This window comes from Adiantum capillus-veneris, chromosome 13 (assembly GCF_014529385.1).
Source record: "Adiantum capillus-veneris isolate H3 chromosome 13, ASM1452938v2, whole genome shotgun sequence".
Lineage (NCBI taxonomy): Eukaryota > Viridiplantae > Streptophyta > Polypodiopsida > Polypodiales > Pteridaceae > Adiantum > Adiantum capillus-veneris.
In genome coordinates this window covers 79,413,412-79,439,359 of record NC_140943.1, presented here as the reverse complement: position 1 = coordinate 79,439,359, position 25,948 = coordinate 79,413,412, and the positions used below count along the sequence as shown (strand labels likewise).

At 41.4% G+C, this 25,948-nt stretch overlaps 1 protein-coding gene across 1 annotated transcript; it reads right to left on the bottom strand.

Annotated features, from left to right (window-relative positions):
• Positions 1 to 554: 554 nt before the first annotated feature.
• LOC147444313 (carbonic anhydrase, chloroplastic-like) lies at positions 555 to 1,238 on the bottom strand. The gene has a single exon (XM_086528096.1). The coding sequence runs from the start codon at positions 1,236 to 1,238 to the stop codon at positions 555 to 557; it is 684 nt and encodes a 227-aa protein (XP_086384222.1).
• Between the last annotated feature and the right edge of the window lie 24,710 nt (positions 1,239 to 25,948).

Here is a 25,948-nt window from a genome sequence, read left to right as displayed (position 1 = left end):
GACGGCTCACTTTTCATGCCATCGCTTGTTGTGAACCCGGCCTTACTTTTCCTTCGCAAATGGCTGGCTACCACGTTTGCATGGCCAGTCCCTCTCTATCCCAGTGTGACAGGGCGTAAGGAGGCGTTCCATCAAGTAAACCTAGGTTTAGCTCTTGTGGTGTGCACATGCATCAAAAAGTGTGCACCGATCAATGAAGATAAATTTTCATCTTAATTGCTTACTAATCACATATTAATTGCATGTAGCAGCAGATAAAATTCATCTGTGATAGGATTCAAACCCATATCTTCCCCTCCATGAAGAAGGGAGCACGACCATTTGTGCTACAGAGACACAGGCAAACGGCAAAGCAAAGTGTCGATGATGAGGCGAGGACATAAGAACATAAGATCATAACTAGAGCATGAGTGATCAGCGAAGACGTTTGAGAAACTTGAAGCAACTATGAGGCAAAGAATTGCTTTTGGCATAGCACTATGGCTTCTGGGGCTTCTTGCTCAGCCGGCTATGAAACAAAGTCCTTTAGATAGCCATTAAAAAAAAATTACCTATTACATTAATAAAATGAGCCTTAAGATCATGCTTGGCAGCGTGCAGCTTGCGCAGACGAGAAAAGCAGCAGATGAGCAAGAGTTCCCGTTGTAAGGTGAAACCATGTTTCCAATGTTACATAGCACAAAAGCCTCACCAGGTCCAAGGCTCACCATAGTGCATGGATCCACTCTTGAACCAACACATGCAATAATCATATACGGAGGCGCCTGAGTTTCTACCAGCGACTTCACAAGTGCGTGATTTTTTATGTAGTTTTCCTTGAATTTGAGATAGCCAGTCTTCAACCTATCCAAGGGTAAAGTCTCCACTTTTGTAGACACCACGAAAATAAGAGCAACAATAGGAACGCTTGATGGAGCCCCTTGCTTGGCCAAGGGATTAAGATAAAGCATTGTTCTGTCCTTAAAGACCGTTCCATAAACTTCCATTGCCAGCGTCCCTCTTCCCATGCAACCTAGCAACCTGCTCATCTTGCAGATGGCGCCATGATATTCGTAATTGTAAACATCATCACCAAGTGGACTAAGCGGGCAAGCCAGTGTCTGCCACACTCTCACCCGACATAGGCCGCCATGCAACCTCACTACCTCAGCGACATCATCCAGACAGAGGCTCCATGCAAAAGTTGGCCAACAACTGTCTCTCAATCTCTCTCTTTTCCTTCCCTCCTTGCCGCCCATCTCTCATGTCATAAAATATAATATCTATGTCACGGGAACCGAATAATAGAGATCGACAGCAAAAGATAGAGAAAGAGATCTTTGTATTGATGAATCTTTGTAGAGTTTTGATACAACAGAGGAGCAATTGAATATGGGCGCACTCCGTTGTACGGAGCTCGAACCTCCCGACCACCCCCGAGCTTCAGTTCGCTTGCATGCAGCGTCTCACTCGCACTCGCACTCTCACTCTCACTCTCACTCTCACTCACTCGCACTCGCAGAAGAAGAGATCGGTGAATGATCCCCAAACGCACCATCCATCGTTCTTTAATCCTTCTTTTCCTCATAAAGCATGCGGCTTCTCAAAATAGTCGCTTTATAGGCGTTCAATCAACTCGATTTTCGCACCAAGTATACCTACAAGAATAAGATAAGAACGTGATCGCTAAGCGATCCGTAAAGGTTAGATTTTTATCATGACACTTTGCACAAATCCAGTTTCACAAACTGATTTCTGCATCGCCTACAAAATAGTCAAAAGAACATACTCGTGCAACCAATTCAACATGATAATCAAAGTAAAAAAACATAATTATATACCTTCATAATCTCAATTGCAATACTCTACCATGAAGAAACAAATCCATTTCTTGGTTGATAGCAGGGAGAGTTGTATGTTGTTGTATGTCTGCCTGTCCATGTATATACTACATTGCTGCTGCCTTCTGTTTGTTTTCATCATAACTTTTACAAACAAACTCAGAACAGAGAAATCCAGGTACTAAAACGACGGGAATAGGTCTGGTCTACAAGGCAGCGCGGACAGAATTGCGAAAAACCTCTCTATTTGGCTAAAAACGCAACTTTTAGGTAGCGACTCATAAAAGCTCTATTTTTGGATCTCCACTACTTTTTCAACTTATTTTAAGCCTACCCATGCATTTTAAGCTAAAACACATAAATATAAAACATTGATATTAATAAAAATCTCAATTTTACTGTTCATAGACAGACTATCTGTTATTCATTAATCTTTATCAAATACGTCTTTAGTGTATTATTTTTTAAAAAAGAATATATGTTCTCTCTTAATATCTCAAACGCATTCATATAAGCTCTATTTAATAGACTATTCAACAATCTTTCAAATCGTGCTAAACGAAAGATATGCCCTGCTACATTCTTTTCGACTTTAAGAACTTCAAAGATTAGTCCTATTACATTCTCCCGTTATCAAAATTAACTATGTCCTCAGAGTTGGTATAAAGAGAGGAAATTTCACTACAAGAGGCTATTCATATTAGCGACGCTCACACAGCGACGCTCAAAAAAAAATTTCCCGACGTCGCTATGAGCGTCGCAAATTTACTTGTAAATTTGCGATGCTCATAGCGACGCCGGCTGGGCTAAAAAAATAACAGAGAGCGCCCAAAAACTCAGATCTCAGATCTGAGTTTTTCAGCGCCCTCAAGCAAGGAGCAGGTAACGCTCTCCCTCTCTCTCTCTCTCTCTCTCTCTCTCTTTCTTCTCCACACACACACACACACACACACACACACGAGGAGAGGAAGGAGAGCCAGGTATGCTCCTTCCCTCTCCTCACTCTCATGTTCCCTTCCCCTCTTTCTCTCTCCCTCTCTCTCTCTCTCTCACAGACACACACATAGTGTTTTTGAGAGAGAGAGAGAGAGAGAGAGTACAAACATAAACAAAAACGCACACACACATACATAAACAAAGAATGCACACACACATTGAGAGAGGAAAAGAGAGAGAGAGCATGCATAAACAAAAAACGCACACATTGAGAGAGAAAAAGAGAGAGAGAACATGCATAAACAAAAAACGCACACATTGAGAGAGGAAAAGAGAGAGAAAACATGCATAAACAAAAAAATGCACACATTGAGAGAGAAAGAGAGAGAAACTAATTTAACGTCGTAGGAAACTAATTAAAATTAAAAGACCTAAAGATCTAGCCGACGAGGAGTTGAACTCAAGACCTATTATTCAAGAGGGAAATGGCATAACCAATCTATCATACTTGGCATGGGTGATAGAAAGGTTATACCATTTATCTCTTTTTATTGGCACACACATCCACACACGCGCACACACACAAGAAGAAGAGAGTTATAACGTCGTAGGAAACTATCCTAAAAGACGTTAAAGATTAGGTTAGATGTAGACTTACGTTAAATTAGATTTAGGTTTATTTAAGTTAAATTAGATTAGATTTAGGTTTATTTTTAATTAGATTTACGTTTATTTATGCTAGATTTAGATTTACGTTATATTAGATTAGATTTAGATCTCCATAGACTGCAATGCCTGCATGAAGCGGGTGAAGAAAGCCCTCAATGGAATATAGGGTATTGCTGCCTTCACTCATGGTGGGCTCCGTCGATCCAAAAGTACTGGTGAAATGTCTTCAGAAGATAGGGAAGAAGGTGGATCTTCAGGGCGGCAAGAGTCACTACATCCCCGACACAATGACCATCTAGACAACCTCTAGTCATTCAACAGCAACTTCAAAGTTAGTAACAAGAGCAAGAACGGTCTAAAGGGCCAATTGCTGTCGTCAGATGTGGATGGAGATGAGACAGCGTCACCGCCGGAAGTTAACTCTCACATCTTTAGTGATGAGAATGCCAACTCTTGCCGAGTTATGTGAAAAATTATGTGTTAAATCAGTTTTAAGGTTCTTATAATCCCTGTTAGTTTAGTTCTTTGTTTTTAATATAACATAATTTACGTTAGATTTAGATTTATGTTATATTAGATTAGACTTAGGTTTATTTAGGTTTACCCACACACACACACACACAAGAAGAAGAGAGTTTTAACGTCGTAGGAAACTATCCCAAAAGACGTTAAAGATTAGGTTAGATGTAGACTTACGTTAAATTAGATTTAGGTTTATTTTTAGTTAGATTTATGTTTATTTAGATTTATGCTTATTTATGTTAGATCGAGTCCACGCAAGAATTACTTATGGTTTAGGGTTTAGGGTTTAGAGTTAGACGAACAGTGAAAAGATCTACTGTGAAAAGATGTTAAGATGCTGTGAAGTGCTACAGCTAGAGAAGAGGCAAAGGGGTTTTGTCCACTACATGCAGTATCATGTAGACGTGGGTCTGTAGATTTCTTGTACCCACAAATATAGGTATTGACCAATAAAGACGAGATTATAACCCGGTGGTTCTGATCTCCGTGCACCTCTAGACCAAGGTGTGCGGGGATTGGACATGACTAGAGAATGTGAGGTAAAGAGAGAGAGAGAGACAGAGAGAGAGAGAGAGAGAGAGAGAGATAAGACGGAGAATGCCAATAGAATATTAAATTTGTTGTCCAGGTTATAAGATTTTTATCCTCATTATGAGTAGTGACGAGGATGTGGGACCGTCCAACCGAAACACCTATCTCTCAACGAGGGTCTTATGTCCTTGTAATCAATGCAAGCATGCTGTGCGACGGACAAGACGTGTTTCTTTGCACCACGTTCGCGAATTTGGTGAGTTCGATCCATCTATTATAGATCGAGTTGTTGCCAATTATAACTCGTCGAACTCTGACGCTGGCCAACAAGCAGCAATCTTGCAACCCAATAGACGTGTTCGCAGGCGCTTTGGTCAAGCAGCATATGTGAGGCCACAAGATGTAGCCTCTGACAGCTCGGGGGATGATCATGCAGAGCACATTCCCAACGAGGCAATGTTTGAGCCCGAGATTGATGAAATGATCGAGACGATCATGGATTCAGAAAGGCTTATCTATGATGATATGAAAAGTGAAGCCGATACGCCATTGTATAATGGAGCACGTATGTCTAGATTGAAAGCACTCCTGGTTCTTCTCAACATGCAGGCAAAGTTTGGATGGAGTGACACTAGCGTCACAGCGCTTTTCAGGTGATCTATTACAATTAGTTTACTTTAATAAAACTCTAAATGTATAATGATCTGATAGATTTTTACACGACTGTATCGTATTTTTATGTTGTGTAGATTGCTTAAAGAGCACATACTACCAGCTAACAATGTGATGCCAGATTCCCGAGATGAAGCAAGAAAGATTTTGCGAAACTTGGGGATGGATTACAATTCTATCCACGCTTGTCCTAATGACTGCATTCTTTTCAGAGGGGAATACATAGACATGGAGAAGTGTCCGAAATGTGATTCCGAAAGATATCGAGTAGATCTCCATGGGACAAAAATTCCACAAAAGGTTTTGTGACATTTTCCTCTGCTTCCTCGCATCAAGCATTTCTTCGAATGTAAGTCCATGGCCGCCCTAGCATCATGGCATGGGGAGAATAAATCTTCGGATGGTGTGCTACGAATTCCTGCAGATTGCGTAGCCTGGAAACATATAAATGGAACATGGTCGGATTTTGCCAGGGAAGCTCGAAATTTGCGCTTAGGCCTGGCTATGGATGGCGTAAATCCATTTGGTCAAAGATCAACATCTTACAGTGTATGGCCCGTTGTCATCGTCAACTACAACATTCCCCCGTGGTTGACTACGAAGAAGGGGCACCTATGGTTAAGCTTGATTGTGCCAGGGCGATATAAAGTGGAGAATATGGATGTGTATCTTCGTCCACTATTGGAAGAGCTACAACAATTGTGGATTGGCATAGAGGTGGTGGATATGAGCCGACACACAGGACGACGGAATGCTTTGATCAGAGGCATTCTAATGTGGACCATGCATGACTATCCCGGGCTAACAGAATGCTCAGGTGATCTATTGACACTCCTCACTCAGACACTGTAAATCTTGTTTTTTCCCATAGTTGATCTATTATCATGTGTATACATGCAGGGCTTCAAACAAGCGGATACAAAGCATGTGTCACATGTGGACCTAGACTGAATGCACGTAGGACGCCCTCACTGAAGAAGCAAATCTACGAAGGTCATCAAGCGTATCTTCCAGAGAATCATGTGTTATGCGACGGCTTTTTGGGAAGAGAGCCACCAAGGATGTCTGCACAAGCATGGTTAGAGCAGAAGGAGATGTGAGATGACGGATTGCCTCCAGGGATGAAGAGACTATCTCTATGGTACGAGTTACCATACTGGCCCCGACTCATGATCAATCACTTGCTCGATCCAATGCACATATTCAAGAATGTGGGTAATCTACTATGGGACCATCTGACCGGCAAGAAAGATACTTTGGGAGCCAGAGTTGACCTTAGAAATGTGGATCGTATGGAGCAATATTGGCCGCAAACAGCGTCTGATGGATCGATAAAACTCCCTAAAGCACCATGGATTTTCACAGGAGCCCAAGAACGCAAAGTAAAAGAGACCATTCGATCTTTGCGGACCCCCATTGGCGTAATGCACTCGCTCCGAACGTGTTTTACTAAAGAAGGAAAGCTTACCGGTTTGAAGTCACACGATTGGCATAAAATGTGTCAGGTACGTTCATAGTGGACTTTAATATCATTGCATAAAATGTGGACTTTAATATCATTGCTGCACATACTTTACAGTTTATTTTACCGGTTGCCATTGAGGGATGTTTGTCTCTCGACATCCGTAACACAATCTACAAACTTGCAAAGCTGGTGCAACGGATCTCACAAAAGGAGATCAACGTAGACTCCATACCATTCGCCAAACTAAATGCTGCGAAGCTTGTGTGCATGTTTGAGAAACATTTTCCTACTACCATGCTAACCATTCAGGTGCATCTTCTTGTTCACATAGTTGATGAGGTGGAAATAGCTGGCACAGTTCATTCCAGATGGATGTTCTTCTTAGAACGTTTCATGAAAACGCTTAAGGGATATGTGCGTCAAAAGGCATGTCCGGAGGGTAGCATGGCAGAAGGTTGGTTGGTATCAGAGTCCCTAGTGTACATTGGAGAGTGGCTAGACGGATTTGATAAAGCCCGGGACACGCTATGGCGAACCATAGATGATGAGCGCATATCTGGGATTGTCATGTGCAATCTCGGTGTTGAGAAGAAGATGACGGAAGATCTAGAGGCTAAAATCAACCGATTTTGCATGCTTCACAATCCAGTGATGCAAAAGTGGATTTCACAATATGAGGATGCAAAGCAAGAGCGACAAAGGGCACGAATCGAGTGGAGACGGGGAAGACGACCACCGATGCACTATCCGACGGTTCTGGAGAGCCTACCAACATTCATGAGCTTAAGATGGTTGCACAACCAATTGAAAAGCGCACAACAATGCGGTGACGAAGTGACTGAGGAAGAGTGGGAGTACTCTCGGGGTTGCGCGACCAAGGTAAGTATGCAATGTACGACTAGCTAGTGACTTTATTTCTAAACGTTTGAACGGCCACTCATAATCTTTGTTCGTTGTAGTATAAGTCATACACAGCAGCATGGTGTAAAGGTCGACATTTTAGGGTGGAACGGATCGACAAAAAGCGTTTTACTCAAGATTGTGGAATCATGGCAAAATTTGAACAGTTTAGTCGACGACGTTCCTCTGATGCAGATCCTGTGGTGGCGGAACTCACTTACTTCGGCACGCTACAAGAGATTTTGAGGATCGATTACAGAGGATTTTTTGTCGACTTGTTCGACGTGCAATGGTTCAAGATAATCATGGAGGGTCGCAACGCTACTGTGCGTAGAGGAGAGTCTGGTTTTCTTGAGGTGGATTCTACTAAGAAATGGAATGACCTAAGAGACACTTTCGTACTACCCGAGCATTGTGAACAAGTAAGTATGTAAATAGTTAACATCCCCCTTTTACAAGTTATGTGCTTGAAAGCTCTCATGTAAGTTATGTGGCTCTGGCAGGTAATATTTCATCCTACAAAGTCTACATCAAACCGGTGGTACGTCATAGAGGTAGCCCCTCGTAGTGCAAGGACGTATGAAGGCTACCATGTGCCAATCACAACGGCATCAATGGTGGAGATCAGAGAAGATGCTCAATCAGAAGCCGCTGCGGTGGTGCCAGACGAGCATCAAGATGCTACTACTCTATATGGGGTGCATGCAGAGGAGCTACAAAATGAAATAGAGGATATGTGTTTAAACGGAGAGCTCTATATAGATATAGGAAGTTATGATGAGTTATGCGAGGATGAGATAGAGATCTCTTAAAGCCACAAATATTGTATTTGAACAATTTTGCTCCGTGTTGTAAAAGCTCTGGCTCTCTAAGTACCTTCCATGGTGTATAACGCTCTTTTCTACTCGCGCTCACATCTTTTGATTGAAAATTCTGAGTTTTCGACTTGTCTCTTCTATCACTCCAATTCATTGCGTCATTGTATTTATATGCGTCATTACGTCATTGTATTTAATGGTCTTTGCGTCATTGTCTACTCTATTCATTCAATATTAAGTTTAAATATATGTGTGTTTAATGCAGGTATGGATGATGAGGAGTTTCTTTTTTCTTTGTCACCGCAGCAGAGACAGTGGTACGTGGAGCGTCATCGCTCTGGCGCATCATCGCGCGTTCCTACTTCATCCGCATCTCCCTCTCTTTCGGAGCATTCGACGCGCTCCGAAGCTTCGGCGTCGACGAGACGAGTTTCACACTCGTCTAGACATCGGCGCTCTAGTGGTGGCGGTGGCGGTTGTTGTGGGGATTCCGCCACCGATGCCTCCACACCGCCTCGTGTTCGACGAGGCTCTTTACCCTCCCCTTCTTTGCCCGCCCCCACACCAGCCACAGCATCGCCATCTATGCCAGGTTTTGCACGGCTGACTGTTCCTAGCAGCTACACACCTCTACCTACTCCGCCAGGAGCCACCCCACTCGACACTCCTCGCTTCAGGGCCCAGACGCCGGTGGAGACACCTGACGTCCGTACCCCCATCGACACGCCGCTAGAGACCCCTGCCGGGACACCCAGGTTCACGCGTCACTGGCCAGAGGGCTTGCCTTACTCCGTCGACTTCAGCGGCGGCATCATCATGGATGATGACGGCAAGAAGGTGATCTCGCGCATGCGTGGTCTTTGCTCTCAGCTGTTTAGACACTACATACTAAACAAATGGAGTGAAGTACCAAGTGATTTAAAAAATAGAGTCATCAGCATACTTCATGATGAGTTTTCCGTTCCAACACGGGATCAGCTCTTCAATGAAGACCTGATGAAGATTTGAATGCGCGAATACTGCAAACACAAGCGTTCCGAAGTGCAAAAAGCAATCAAGCATGGGTGGAACATGCCAGATTGGCTGGCCAAAGAAGATTGGAAGAATGCGAAGAAAGCAGCGCGCGAGAATCCCGACAAGTGGAAGCAACAAAAGGATGCAGCCAGAGCGCGAGTAGTGGCAGGGAGCTCGCACCACTTGGGGAGCGGTGGATGGGCATCATTTGAGGCCGATTTTGTAAGTGTTTTCGCATTGCTCTTTATGTTCGATAGTTTAGGGTTTATGAGTTTTTTAATTCTAACATAATGAAATCTTTGTATGTTTTGACAGTGGTCGATGACAGGACGTGATCCCACACCGTACGAGCGCGAGTACGCAGGCAGAAAGGGCTTAAACGCCCTGATGGACATTCTCAGTTCTCGCGACGGCATGGTTAGTATTAAGGTTTACTCTTTTCTATTTTTTGTATTGTTTTATAAATGTCGTTATATGTTTATACTTACTGAAAGCTGTCTTATTGTCTTTTTTTGCAAAATTCGACAGATACGTCGCTTGGACGCCTGACTAGACGACGTCAGTTTAGCCGTAGCTAGATAGCATTAGTTTAGGGTTTCTCATAGCTTATGTATCATGAGACGAATTTTATACGTCTTTTTGAACCATGTATATTATTACATTGTCACCGCAGTTCATTTTGCCAATCAATTCTTTATACCTATGATGTTGTACAATTGTCATTATTACATTTGCCAATCAATTCATTTTGCCTATGATGTGTACAATTGTCAATTTTACGCTTGTCAATTTTGCAAACAATGCGTCTTGTGGGTGACTATTTTGGGTCTATTATCTACCCTTGCACTTTTTTTAAAAAGTGAATCAAGTACAATATGGTTGACGGGTGGCAGGGCATTCAATGCCCTGTCACCAAAAAAAATTTCTCTCCGGCGTCGCTATAACCGTCGCTATTTATGGCTCTGTAGCGTCGCTATGAGCGTCGCTATAGACTTCTGTGTAAACGTCGCTATAACCGTCGCTATAACCGTCGCTATGAGCGTCGCTATATAGAGACGCTCGTAGCGACGCATATAGCGACTCTCTCGTAGCGACGCTATTAGTGACGGTTTTAGCGACGCCGGGGGTTATAAAAACCCAGTGTATTTCCGTCGCTAACAGCGTCACAAGAGCACACAACCTCTTGTAGTGTTTCTCTTTGCAAAACACTAAGATCAACCCATGATACATCCTCTACTGGATAGTTTTGCCACTTAATCAAAACTTTTACAATGTCTCTATTTCTCAGATGTTTAACACACCTATCTAGCACTAAGTCTGGTTCTACTGTCAATGTTCCGTCATCTTTCAACTTAGAGTTGTCCTCTAAAACATGATGCACATTAGGAACATACTTTTTCAATAAACTCACATAGAATACATGATGCACTTTAACATGAGAAGGCAATTCCAATTTGTAAGCTAATGAACCAATGCGCTTCAAAATTTTAAATGGACCAACAAATCGTGGAGACAATCTTCTATCATTTCCAAGAATCAAATGAGACTTCTCAGGAATAACCTTTAAAAAACCATATCACCAGTTTCATACTCCACAACACGATGTTTCTTGTCATAATACAGTTTATGTCTCTTTTGAGATTCTCTAATATTCCCCCTGATTTTGACCAACTCGCTATCCATTTTCTCAAGCATCTCACGTGACAGTTCTACCTTATTCCTCGAATTAAGAAAATGAATAGGTGTAGGATAGTTATAGCCATACATTGCCTCAAACGGAGTCATCCTAATAGATGAATGATATGAACTGTTATATGCAAATTCAACCACCAAAGGCAGATATTCATTCCAATTAGATTGGTTTTCATTGACATACATTTGTAACATATCTTCTAGAATACGATTCACTCTCTTCGTTTCCCCATCTGTTTGATGAAACCAATTGTCACGGGAACCGAATAATAGAGATCGACAACAAAAGATAGAGAAAGAGATCTTTGTATTGATGAATCTTTGTAGAGTTTTGATACAACAGAGGAGCAATTGAATATGGGCGCACTCCCTTGTACGGAGCTCGAACCTCCTGACCACCCCCGAGCTTCACTTCGCTTGCATGCAGCGTCTCACTCGCACTCGCAAAAGAAGAGATCGGTGAATGATCCCCAAACGCACCATCCATCGTTCTTTAATCCTTCTTTTCCTCATAAAGCATGCGGCTTCTCAAAATAGTCGCTTTTTAGGCGTTCAATCAACTCGATTTTCGCACCAAGTATACCTACAAGAATAAGATAAGAACGTGATCGCTAAGCGATCCGTAAAGGTTAGATTTTTATCATGACACTTTGCACAGATCCAGTTTCACAAACTGATTTCTGCATCGCCTACAAAATAGTCAAAAGAACATACTCGTGCAACCAATTCAACATGATAATCAAAGTAAAAAAACATAATTATAATATACCTTCATAATCTCAATTGCAATACTCTACCATGAAGAAACAAATCCACTTCTTGGTTGATAGCAGGGAGAGTTGTATGTTGTTGTATGTCTGCCTGTCCCTGTATATACTACATTGCTGCTGCCTTCTGTTTGTTTTCATCATAACTTTTACAAACAAACTCAGAACAGAGAAATCCAGGTACTAAAACGACGGGAATAGGTCTGGTCTACAAGGCAGCGCGGACAGAATTGCGAAAAACCTCTCTATTTGGCTAAAAACGCAACTTTTAGGTAGCGACTCATAAAAGCTCTATTTTTGGATCTCCACTACTTTTTCAACTTATTTTAAGCCTACCCATGCATTTTAAGCTAAAACACATAAATATAAAACATTGATATTAATAAAAATCTCAATTTTACTGTTCATAGACAGACTATCTGTTATTCATTAATCTTTATCAAATACGTCTTTAGTGTATTATTTTTTAAAAAAGAATATATGTTCTCTCTTAATATCTCAAACGCATTCATATAAGCTCTATTTAATAGACTATTCAACAATCTTTCAAATCGTGCTAAACGAAAGATATGCCCTGCTACATTCTTTTCGACTTTAAGAACTTCAAAGATTAGTCCTATTACATTCTCCCCTTTCCAAATGATTTTCTCATATTAAACTGATCATTTAATATGGGAAGATAAAAGGGGAACAAGAGTTCGGATATACATATGTGCTTCTAGACAGAGGTCCAAAAGGAGACGGTGTGCCCAAAGAGCAATGTGCAATAAGTGCTTCTAGATTTACATCAGCAAGGGACCAATAGGAGAGATGGTTACATCTCAATAGGGGTCCAAAAGGAGGTAGTCTATCAAAGAGCAATGTGCATCTGATGGAGCTTAAAAGACCTTAGGATTAGCTTCATTAAAGACCTCCAAAAGTTAGTGTTAAAATGTCCTTTGACCTTAGGCAAGCTAGGGCTAACCTTGAGGTGGGAATCCTACCCAAGCATGAGTGCTAAGATGCTTAAAGTGGTTGTGGGAACCTTGCCCAAAGCTTGAGGTTGATTTTTATACTTAAATGACTAAAGTTCTTGAAGTGTTCAACTCAAAGGTAAACTCTCAAGATGCATATGGCATTGCTCAAATACCATGCCAATCTCTTCTTTGTAAAGGACACGACGTAGCACCCCATCTCGACCATGCACCATAAGATCTTCGTTCTTGACTAAGTGCTTGAAGTAGTCAATTCAAACCAAATGACTTAATAAGCATAAAAGACACATGTTCAAATGATCCTCCACATGTGGCCCTCATGATGTGTTTGAATGCTATTGAATAGGTTTTAAAGGGGACCAATGAGAATTTAGGTACATAAAAATAAATAATTAAGTTCTTTCTCTCAAAGAGGAAAAAAAGGACACATGTCCAAATGAAATAAATTCAATAATACGAGAGAGAGAGAGAGGGGGGTGTGGACCAAGCATGAGAGGGGAGTTTACTCTCCCACACACACACACACACATTCTCTCATTGTGTGGAGTGCAAAGTGCAAGAGCTCCCTCTCCTTCTCCAAGCTTGTTGAGAAGTGGAGAGCCTACACCAACACTCTTAGCTATGGAATGCAAATCCAACCAAGAGCCATGCTTCAATGCTTAAGCTTGTCATCTTCTTCATCTTCATTACTATGCTATTATGCTATGTTAAGCAAGATGAGTAACGATAATTTCTTTCTGCTATGGATGATTCTTCTTCCTCTTCCCTACCCTCATTCCCCGCTAGCTCTCTCCACCTTCGAAGGTGTTTGAGGCCTTGGGACTGATGCTTGGAATAGTTAATGCTTTTTGCAAAGTTTATGTTATGCTCGTGATGCATGAAGCTTTCCATCTTCATAGCATCACCAAGGTCACAAGGAAAACAAAGATTGTATTGTACCAAGTCTCTCTTGATGGGAGAATTCATAATACAAACGCCTTTTGGAGGGGGGACTGGCTCCAAGTAAATCTGGTCCTCAACTATTGTCATGTTCTCTAATACTCTCTCTCTTGCAAAAGTATTGTTCATGCCAAGTTAATTAAGTACTATGTTCATGTTGCTACCATCAATTAAGTTCACACTCTATGTTCTCAAAGTAATCACACAAAAATGCTCTCTCTAATTCTCTTAATTTCGCTATCCTCGAAGTTCATAGGCCATTCCATTATATTGGTATCAAAGCATTTGGTTTCTCTTTTCTTGCTTAAGAAGAGAGGTCCTTAAGTAGCCTATTAATGGTTGATTCTGTTAATTATATTAGGGTAAGTGGGATTGGGATCTATTATCAGTTTTGTTGAGCCCACTATGTGGGATATGGTGCGCACCTCGGGAGCTTTGGTCTTAATAATGGGGTCTTTTTAGACTTACCAACGGCTTTACCATTATTGAGCCATAAGAAGTCCGAAAGGAGCTATCCCTCGGCAATTCTTCTATGTTAGACCCACTCCACTACTCTCTATAATTAACCAATTCGAGCCATGGGTGTAGATACTTAAGTGCTTATTTTCAAAGGCTAAGAGGAGTAGCAACTAAGGTTTTGAATTGCCAAAGGATACACTAAGAAAACATATAAGTATAATTAGCATGGCTGACAATAACCAAGAGAGTAGAAGGAACATTGATAACGTTGATTTTGCACATGAAGGTGCTAATGATGATGCCCCCATGTTTATCAATTATCTTGTTAGTAGGTTGCATGAGCAACCCTACTGTGCAAGCCGAAGTTACGCAAAAACTTCGTGCTTATGGGATTTCTCTTCCTCTGCAAGAGGAGAGAGAGTTTAGGAGGCCTCTTGTTGAGACTCCCAAAAGAATACTCTCTCCCATAAGAGAGGAGGAATCCAAAGAACAAAAAAAAAGTGAATCCCTAAGTTCCTCTAAAGATGTGGCTCCATGAAGATGACGGTCTAGACTATTGTCAACTCCTCCCATGAGGAAATGGTCAACACACAGTCCTTCTCCTTGTCATTCCAAAAGGGAAGAGAGGAAACAAAGGAAGAAAAAGGAAAGAAAGAGGTCACCCTCTTCTCTTTCTTCTTCACCTTCCTCCTCTTCCGACAAAAGCTATGGCTATTCTCCTAGAGAATACAAGAGGGGAGGACATCGCAAATCATACTCTGCATGGCGAAGATCACAAAAGCTCAAGAAGTTCAAAGAGGGAGGAACGAGTATCTCTTTTCTCACCTATGATGGCACCTTTGGTGCCATAGACAAAGTATTGGCCTTTATCCAACAATTTGATGCGGCCTTTGGAGACGAGGGCTTCATGGAGTCCTCCAAGCTACACTGTGCAGCTATGCACTTCCAGAAATCTACTTGTCAATGGTGGGCTAGCCTTTGTGGCAATGGCGAGGCCCCAAATACATGGAAAATTCTACGAGTTTCCATCATGAAGCAGTTTCTTGCAAGCAATGCAAAGGACAAAGTGCTTACCGAATGGCGGAGCTTGAAGCTGCTCTTCAACGAGTCTATCCACAAATATGTAGACAAGTTTTGGGATTTACATCTCAAAGCTACAGCCTTTCAAAGGATAGACTTTGCCAAACAAAAGCAACAATTTTGTACGGTATTACCTAAAGAAATGTCTGAGTATGTCAACTCACAACGGCCTAGCACTATCACCGAAGTCATCTACCACACTATGGTTGCTTCAAGGATCAATTTCCAACAAGGGGCGAGAAGAAATTTCAAGCCCATGGAAAACAAGGATCGAAATAAAGCTAAAGGGAAGAGCAATGCTCAAAACTCTTCCCAAGGCAACACCAACACAACAACAACAAAGCCAAGAAGAAACGAGCTTACAAAGGTAAAAATAAGCTCTCTCTCTTGAAGAATTAGAGGCTTTTCATAAAGACTATAAATGATTTAAGTGTGGGGAGCAAGGACATGGTTATCGCTCTTGCCCCAAAAGAAATGTACGCAATGACACTCCTAGAGCTTCCATGGTTGAAGCTCCAAAAGAGGATACTCATTGCAAAGGCTCATCACTCTCCTATGCTTGGGGAAAAGTAAGGGAGCATGATGCCCTTATTCTCTTTGACCCTAACTCTACTCACAACTTCATATCAACGGAGTTGGCCACTAACTTGGGCATTCAAGCTTTCAAGATGGGAGCTATTGTAACTTCCAATGGAGATTTCAAGGGATAGCAAACCTCTGTTACTCCCTTAATTGGAAAGTCGAGGCTTCATGTCCAAAGCTACGTCGACAAAGAAGACTTTTTTTATTTCTCCTCTCCAACGTGAGGATGTTATCTAGGGGTACCATGGTTCAACCGCATGGCTGCCAACATGAAGTTCCCTGAAAGAAGAATCTATTTCACCTAAAGGGAAAAGAGCATGTACATAGATGCTAATGATTCGGGGAACACCATATCTTTGGTAAATACGCTTGCTTTTGATAAGTCGATGAAAAGCTCTATCTTTGCGTATATGATTTTTACTAGAGAATCTGTAAATGATTCTAATGTTTCACAAGTAGTAATAAAGGGAATCAAGAGGAATTAGAGTTGTCTAATCTCCTAAATGGATTCCAAGATGTTTTCATTAATGACATACCTAGTGAGCTACCTCCAAAACGAGGGGATGATGGCCATGCAATAGAGCTTCTACTAGGAAGCTCACCGCCTAATAAACCTCCTTATTGAGTTTCACAAGCTCAATAAGAGGAGATCATGAGGCAAGTGCATGAATTGGTGGAAAAAGGGATGGTGAGACCTATCTCCTCTCCATTCTGTTCACCAATACTTTTAGTGCAAAAGAAAGATGGCACATATCACACATGTGTCGACTATAGAGCACTAAATAGGATCACTTAAAAAAAAAAAAGATTTCTCGTGCTGCAGGTAGAAGATCTATTTGATAAGTTACAAGTTTTGGCTTGACAAATGCTCTAGCCGCATTCAAACTCACGATAGACAAAAATCTTCAGGCCACTCAAATTCTCTTGAAGAGTATCATTGACACCTCCAAGTAATCTTTCAAGTTGTGAGAGAAAATAAGCTTTTCATTTATCAAAAGAAAAGTAAATTTTTCCTACAAAAGATTCAATATTTAGGTCACATTATCTCTCAAGATGGTATTTTTATGAATCCATCAAAGTTGGAGGTAATAAAAGCATGGCCTAATCCAAGGAATCTACATGAGCTAAGACGCTTTATTGGTATGTGTGCATACTATAGATGCTTCATAGCAAAATACTCTCAAATAGCAGGACCATTGCATGACTTAACAAAGAAGAACGTTAAGTACTCATGGACTGCTAAAGAACACAATGCTTTTGACAAGCTCAAAGAGAAGTTTACCTCTCAACCAGTCCTCATGCTTCTGGATCTCTCAAAGCCACTTGAGGTCCAATGTGATGCTTGTGGTCATTGCCTTGGAGCAGTTTTGCTTCAAGAAGGGCATGCCATAGCATATGAGAGACGAAGGCTCAATGCCGATGAACGGGTCTTGGACATATACGAAAAAGAGCTTTTAGTTGTTCTACATGCCCTAAACACATGGAAACACTATCTCTTGGGGGTTCCATTCATCCTACGAATGGATCACAAAGCCTCAAGAACTTCATGACGCAAGCCAAGCTTTCCAACAAACAAATGAGGTGGGCAAATTTTCTTTTGCAATTTAAATTTCATATTGCTCACATTGCTGGCAAGCACAATCAAAGTGGTCGATACACTTTCACGATGGCCAAGGATAAATGTGGTGTCTATAGCAACTCACAATGATCCATCTTTTATGATAGATGAGTATGCTACTGACTGAGACTTTAAGTACATAACTGCAGCCTTTGCATTAGGGAAGAAAAAAAAAAAAAACCATTCACCTTGGAGGATGGTTATCTTCAAACGGAAATAGGCTATGTGTTACTCACCCATACAATAAGAAAGGAGGATTTCCAATCAATGAGCAAAGAAAACCGAGTGAAGCCCATTTTCGAGCAAATATGAGCAATACCCTTTACAAATTGATGCGAGAGCAAGGTATATTAAAGAAAATAATTGTGTCATGCTTGATTCAACTAGCATCTCAACACAAAAGGGTCATATATCTGAAACTGCCGATGCTAATGGTCTGCAACCATCATCAAGGTCTTCCTTGGGAACTTGGATGTTGCAAAACTTACGGTGGACAGTCAACCCACCCAGGCCCTACCTCTTTTAGGCAAGCTCTGAGATGTATGAGCCATATGTCCTCCTAATACTAAAGCTCTTATAAGGCTATTTGAAACTTAAGTTTTTGATGACTTTGGTCATGAACGTGAGACACCTTCTCCTCCAATTCCTGCTATTGCTACTTCTGTAAATAAGCCATACCAGCCCAGGTACAAGGTCCATATCTCTGGACATTTAAGTATCCTTCCATGTTGTGCATGTATTCCAGTTCTTTCACAATATTTAACTAAATTTCAATGCAGTGGTACATCAGTTGTGTTTTCTCACTCAAGCTTCATCACATAGTCATGAAGAGAGCATTCAAAGGTATTTCCTTCTAGCCCAGGTAGAAGAATGTTGAGGCACAACTGACGATGAACAAGGTTATGTAGATGCATTAGCGCTGTGAACAAGCGCAAACTTATTTCAAGAAAAGTCTGAGCAGCTCCAAAGAGCTTGTCAGAAGGCTGTCAAGTTGCTACCAACCTCTCGATCATAGATAAAGAGAAAGGCGCACTTCTGATTGACTAAATTACCAGGTGATCTCGATCAATGACAAGAAGGCAAAGTCTCGCCTTGGTATAACTCACTGCACAAAGTATGTACTAGCGATTTTTTAAAATGAAAATATCAGGGAGATATGTTTTCTATTTCTCTCGCTTGGCAAGAAAAACGCGCCTCTGCATCAACGAGCAAGTAGCTAGAGATGGAGGGTCTGCTTGCCTTATGCTTGAGACAAAGAGAGGTATTCAGCCATTGTCCCTACTGCCCCCATGCCATAATAATCAATATCTAATTCTCCTAAATGATTTTCATGTTAAATTGATCATTTAATATAGGGAAGTGCCAGGGGAGAAAAAGCTAGAATATTGGTTAAGCTAGCAGACCAGCCACAATAGGGATCCAAAGGAGGGAAAATAGGGATTTAAAGGGGGGGGGGGGGGGGGGGGGGGGGGGGGGGGGGGGGGGGGGGGGGGGGGCATCTGTAAAAGAGCCATGTGCAACAATGGGCTTAAAAGATCCTAAGGTTCAGTCCATTAAGACTTCCAAAATGCTAAGGTTGTGTCCAAAGGTCAAACATTGGGGGAATTGGATGCTTTGTGTGTGTCCCAAAAGTCTTTGGCAATCTCTACATAGGAGGGGGCGAGCCTTGCAAGTAGGGGATGAAAGAGAAACTCACACACACACACACACACACACACACACACACACACACACACACACACACACACACACACACACACACACACACACACACACACACACACACACACACACACACACACACACACACACACATAAGCTCCCTTTACACAAAGGGAATGAGGGACACATGTTAGCTCCCTAGCCCAGATGCCCACAAGGTGTACCCAATTCCTATTGGATGGCCTTGGAGGTGGACCAATGAGAATTAGGCTAGAGTAAATCTAGTTTAATTAATTTAAATAACACTTAATAAAAGAACCAATAAGAATTAAGCTCTCTAGAAGACTATTGGACAGTCTCCCAAGGGGACCAATGAGCATTCAACAACCCAATGGCTTGCATGATTCCTATTGGCCAGGAGGCAAAGGGGTCCAATGAGAGTTTAGTTGAATTAAATAATTACCTAAAGCTCTCACAAAAGGGGAAAGGGGGACACATGTCAAAAGGCTATCACTTATGCTGCTTAATTACCATTGGCTAAGCTTGGGGAGGTCCAATAGGATGCTAGCAAGAGAAAATAGCAAGAGGGGTCGACCAAGAGAGAGAGGGGGTTGATTTTTCAAAGGCATTATCACCTACACACTCACACTAGCTCATGTGTGAAGTAAAGAAGACTCTCTCTCCTTCTCAACCTTTAATGGAAAGCTTATCACCTACTCCAAGCTTGTGAGAAGGGAGGCCTACACCAACAACTCTTGGCTTTGTGATGCAAATCCAACCAAGAGCCAAGCTTCAATGCATGCTCATCTCCTCTACCATGCTAATTACGAAGCTAAGCTATGCTATTATGAGTGATTATGTGAGGAGATGTACATCTTTCTCGTAAGAATACTCCTTCTTCCTCTCAATCTACTCTCATACCCCGCTAGCTCTCACCATCTTTGAAGGTGTGTGAGGTCTTGGATCTGAGACCGTGAGGGAATTGATGTTGTGTTTGATAAGTGTTTTGCGTAGTGCATGAAGTTTCCATCTTCATTGCACTAGCTAGTATTGAAGGAACACAAGAAATTGTATTGTAAAATGTATCTCTTGATGGGAGAAACCATAATACAAAACCTTTTGGAGGGGGGACCAGCTCCATGCAAATCGGGTCCTCAACTGTTGTCAATTGCTTAATGTCTCTCTCTTTTGAAGTATTGTTCATGCTATCTAACTAGGTGTTATGCTTTTTATTGCTTTCTCCACCCAATCACTCTTTTTAATCTCATTAGGAATCTATTCTAATGAAATACTCACTATGTTCAAGCTATTTTCCGCTACACACAAGTTACTAGGCCATTAAATGTTACACCCCACACGTGCCTCCTCATGGTGCAAGGCAGCCCCTCCCCCTGCCATCCTCCTGCCCGCCTCCTCTCAAAGATGGACGACTTCGGCCGCAGCATGTTGTATATGATGATGCAGAGAAATTTTGCGATGATAGACGCAGGTGGCAGGGATGCACAATGCTATGTTGCCTTGTGAAACCTGTCAAAACCAGTCCGCACCGGCGGGGACCGGTTTCAACAGGTTTAGCATGATATGCAAAACAAAATCGCCTACGAGCTTGAATATGTGACGATGAAAAATGACTTTGACTAGTGGTAGAAAGACAAATTTCCCTAGTGTTGCATACTCCCTCTTTCGTCGCCATAGCGGTTGCAGTTCTCTCTCTCTCTCTCTCTCTCTCTCTCTCTCTCCTCTGTTTCCCTCTTGAATAACAGGTCTTGAGTTCAACTCCTCGTCGGCTAGATCTTTAAGGTCTCTTGGGATAGTTTCTTACGACGCTAATTAAACTCTCTTTCTTCTCCATTGCCATATCAATTGTAGCTCTCTCTCCTCTCTCTCTCTCTTCACCTCCATCGCCATATCAATTGTAGCTCTCTCTCTCTCTCTCTCTGTGCAATGAAAGGACTAATATGCATTACAATACAGTGGCCACCATCTCACTTGTGTTACTAAGAGCGGTCATACGATGGGCCCTACTCCATATAAAGATAGGAAAGCATCAATATTGCGAAAGGACAATATCTTGGGGGATACAAAGCAGGTTTTTAGTGTGTTTTTTAAATAGAATTAGCTCCACCAAGCGCATATGGATTTGGTGAAACTAGTCCAAACCAATCTACAGCGCCGGGAACCGGTTTCAAGATGGGGTGGACGTTGTTACTGGCGGCAGCGAGCGGTGTTGCGATGGGACTAACGGACGGTACTGTGACAAATTTTTTATGGTTTTTGTAAAAAATTGCCTTCTTGGTTAAATTGGATCACATCTATATTAAAAAAAAAGCCCCCCGACATGTTGGAGAAGCTGGACAGCTGCGGAAACTATGGGTTCTCTCTCTCTCTCTATCTCAGCCTTAGCAAGAGTGTACCACCAATAACATAATCTATACCAAGTTCCTAGTGGATAGGGTAAAACACCCGATAGTGTCTCACCTAAGAGAGGAGATCGATCTCGACTACTCTGCTACATTGTTTTGAGCTTGGGAGGGTGCATTCAAAAGTTGAGTGCAAGGGCTATCAGGGATAGAAGCACCATCGCAAATGACGGTGAGGTACACACGATGCATGACATCGAGCAAAATTTTGTGTCTAACAAAATTCAATGGAGGGGCATAATTACAGCCACTATGCCAACTAGGCTTGAGCTCACGATCGTACAACCAAATTTTGTTGATCACGTGCGCTAATGAGTCCACCATACATTGGATGGTGTCTCAACTTTGGAGCCTAACGACACTATTTTAGGGGGGCGACGAATCCCTCAGCATGGACCATATTTTTTATTGGGTGTTTTTTCATAAGAGTCTTACAATAACTTATGTTTTCTACCATGTTTCCTTCTCTCCCTCCCATCTCTCTTTCTCTCATTGTGTGTGTGTGTGTGTGTGTGTGTGCACGCGTGTGTTGTTCTTCGCTCGGAATAGTCCCTCGCTTGAAAATAGTCGCTCGCCTTATGGTAAAACTCGAAGAAAGTCATGTATGAATCCCATGCTTCTCCTTATGCGGGGCAAAGAGGGATTCCATAATCTACTCTTCGAGGAGTAGAAATGTATTTTTGTTGGTTTACCATGAAAAGTAAACATACAAGAGTATGTTTCAAAATGCGTGGTATACCAAAAATTGAAATTTGATAGAGGGAAGCATTGTTTCAGTCGACATGCTTAGCAAGAAAACACACTCTATGCTTGTCAAAAAGACTATTAAGGCACATTAAACGGCAACCCTCTTTAGATCTCAAATTTTCAAGTATCATGGCTTGCCAATATCCATAGTGACGGACAAAGATCCTAGAATGACCAATAATTTCCTCTTTGAGAATCTAGGAAGTAGATTCAATTTGTCTTTCGGCCTATCATCCGCAAACGGATGACCAAAGTGAAATAGCTAATCCAACGATTCTTGAATCTACTAAAAGCCTATGTCATGAAAGTAGATCAACGTTCTCAATGAGAGGAGTACCTACCTCTTATAGAGTATGCGTACAATGATATTGTACATACTTCTATGGGGAAATCACCTTTTGGGGTTCAAGAGGGAAGATCCAAAAGTCCCTTACTACTTAAAGTATATGGGAAGATCTTCGCTGCTGATGAATATAGCTGAGACTTACAAGAATCTTTTCCAAAGATTAAAAAGGTTGTATCCATCTCACAGCAAAGGCAAAAAGGGATGTTGCTAATAAGCACAGAAGAGCCTTAGCCTTTAAGAAAAATGATTGGGTCTTGCTAAAGTTTTTCAAAGCTCATCTAAGACATACTACGGGCAAGAATCCTACGAGCCACCAAGAGTATTATGCTAAACTAGCAAAAAGATACTATAGTCCTTTTTAAATTCTTAAGCCAATCAATGAGATGGCTTATCAATTAAAGTTGCCCAAACATTGGCTCATTCACAATGCTAACCATGTGAGCCTACTCAAGCCTTACAAAGGAGAGCCACAAAAAGAACCAATAATTGAGGACCTGCCAGAGATCGAAGATCAAGAAGAGGTGTTGCAACCCGAATCGATTCTTTGACACAAAGACAAGGTACTAAGAAACGGTAAGATTATCCAATGATATCTTGTTAAGTTTAAGGATTATCCTTTTAAAGATGCTAGAGGAATGCAAGGAACCTAGCTTAAGGATAATATGAATATGTCAATGCTTACAATTCTACACTAGAGTAAGCAAATGAAAATGCATTTTAAATGAACAATGTTCTTATCTTGTAAGACTCATTCGCTTTATTTTATTGTGCAAAAAAATAAAAAAGTGTGCATGCTTAGGATCATGTTTGTGGTGATGATGTCTCCCAAACACCAAGTAGAACTTGTCACTCTACTTTGGAAGTATGATATGGACTAAAGAGCAGACATGCTTGCACGCAGCTAAGTCTCTCGAGCACCAAATGGATTATTCATCCATTCTGGAATGATGTCGTAGGTAAAAAGGGATCCTCTACCCACTAAGAAACATGGACTAATGAATAGGCTTTATCTTCTCTACCTCATACTCGAGGACGACTATGATTTCAAGAGAGAGGTAATGGCATAAAATATAATATCTAACTTTACCAAAGGATTTTCTCATATTAAACCGATCATTTAATATGGGAAGATAAAAGGGGAACAAGAGTTAGGATATAGATATGTGCTTCTAGACAGGGGTCCAAAAGGAGATGGTCTACCCAAAGAGCAATGTGCAATAAGTGCTTCTGTATTCACCACAGCAAGGGACCAAGAGGAGAGATGGTTACATCTCAATAGGGGTCCAAAAGGAGGTAGTCTACCAAAGAGCAACGTGCATCTAACGGAGCTTAAAAGACTTAAGGGTTAGCTTCATTAAAAACCTCCAAAAGTTAGTGTTAAAAAGTCCTTTGACCTTAGGCAAGCTAGGGCTAACCTTGAGGTGGAAATCCTACCCAAGCATGAGTGCTACGATGTTTAAAGTGGTTGTGGGGACCTTGCCCAAACTATGAGGTGATTTTTATGCTTAAATGAGTAAGGTTCTTAAAGTGTTCAATTCAAAGGTAAACTCTCAAGATGCATAAAATGTTTCCATGTTTGATTTACTAAGTGCTTGAAGTATTCAATTCAAACCAAATGACTTAATAAGGATAAAAGACACATGTTCAAATGATCCTCCACATGTTGCTCTCATGATGTGCTTGAATGCTATTGGATAGGTTTTAAAGGGGACCAATGAGAATTTAGGTACATAAAATTAAATAATTAAGTTCTTTCTCTCAAAGAGGAAAAAGAGAACACATGTCCAAATGAAATAATTAAATAATGAGAGAGAGAGAGAGAGAGAGAGAGAGAGAGAGAGAGAGAGAGAGAGAGCATGAGAGGGGGGTATACTCTCCCCCCCCCCCCCCCCCCCCCCCCCCACACACACACACACACACACATTCTCTCATTGTGTGGAGTGCAAAGTGCAACAGCTCCATCTCCTTCTCCAAGCTTGTTAAGAAGTGGAGAGCCTACATCAACACTCCTGGCTATGGAATGCAAATCCAACCAAGAGCCATGCTTCAATGCTTAAGCTTGTCATCTTCTTCTTCATCTTCAGTACTATGATATTATGCTATGCAAAGCAAGACGAGTAAGGATAATTGAGGAACTATTTCTTTCTGCTATGGATGATTCTTCTTTCTCTTCCCTAACCTCATTCCCCACTAGATTTCTCCACCTTCGAAGGTGTTTGAGGCCTTGGGACTGACGCTTGGGATAGTTAATTCTTTTTGCAAAGCTTATGTTATGCTCGTGATGCATGAAGATTTTCCATCTTCATAGCATCACCAAGGTCACAAGGAAAAAAAAGATTGTATTGTACCAAGTCTCTCTTGATGGGAGAATCTATAACACAAATGCCTTTTGGAGGGGGGACCGGTTCCAAGTAAATCCGATCCTCAACTATTGTCATGTTCTTTAATACTCTCTCTCTTGCAAAAGTATTGTTCATGCCAAGTTAATTAACTACTATGTTCATGTTGCTACCATCAATTAAGTTCACCCTCTATGTTCTCAAAGTAATTTCATAATAATGCTCACTCTAATTCTCTTAATTTTGCTATCCTCAAAGTTCTTAGGCCATTTCCATTACATTAGTATCAGAGCATTTGGTTTATCTTCTCTTGCTTAAGAAATGAGTGCTTATGTAACATTTAATGGCCTAATAACTTATGTGTAGCGGAAATTAGCATGAACATAGTGGGCATTTCATTAGAATAGATTCCTAATGAGAATTACAAGAGTGCTTGGGTGGAGAGAGCAACAAAAAGCATAACACCTAGTTAGATAGCATCGACAATACTTTCAAAAGAGAGAGAAATTAAGCTATTGACTACAGTTGAGGACCGGATTTTCATGGAGCCGGTCCCCCCTCCAAAAGGCTTTGTATTATGGTTTCTCCCATCAAGAGAGACATTGTACAATACAATTCTTTGTGTTCCTTCAAGACTAGCTAGTGCAATGAAGAGGGAAACTTCATGCACTAAGCAAAACACTTAACAAAAACAACTTGAATTATCCCCGTTCTGAGACCCAAGACCTCACACACCTTCGAAGATGGTGAGAGCTAGCAGGGTATGAGAGTAGATTGAGAGGAAGAAGGAGTATCTTACGAGAAAGATGTACATCTCCTCACATAATCACTCATATGTAGCATAACTTAGCTTAGTAATTAGCTTGGTAGAGGAGATGAGCATGCATTGAAGCTTGGCTCTTGGTTGGATTTGCATCCACATGCCAAGAGAGTGTTGATGTAGGCTTCTATCTCACAAGCTTGGAGAAGGTGATGA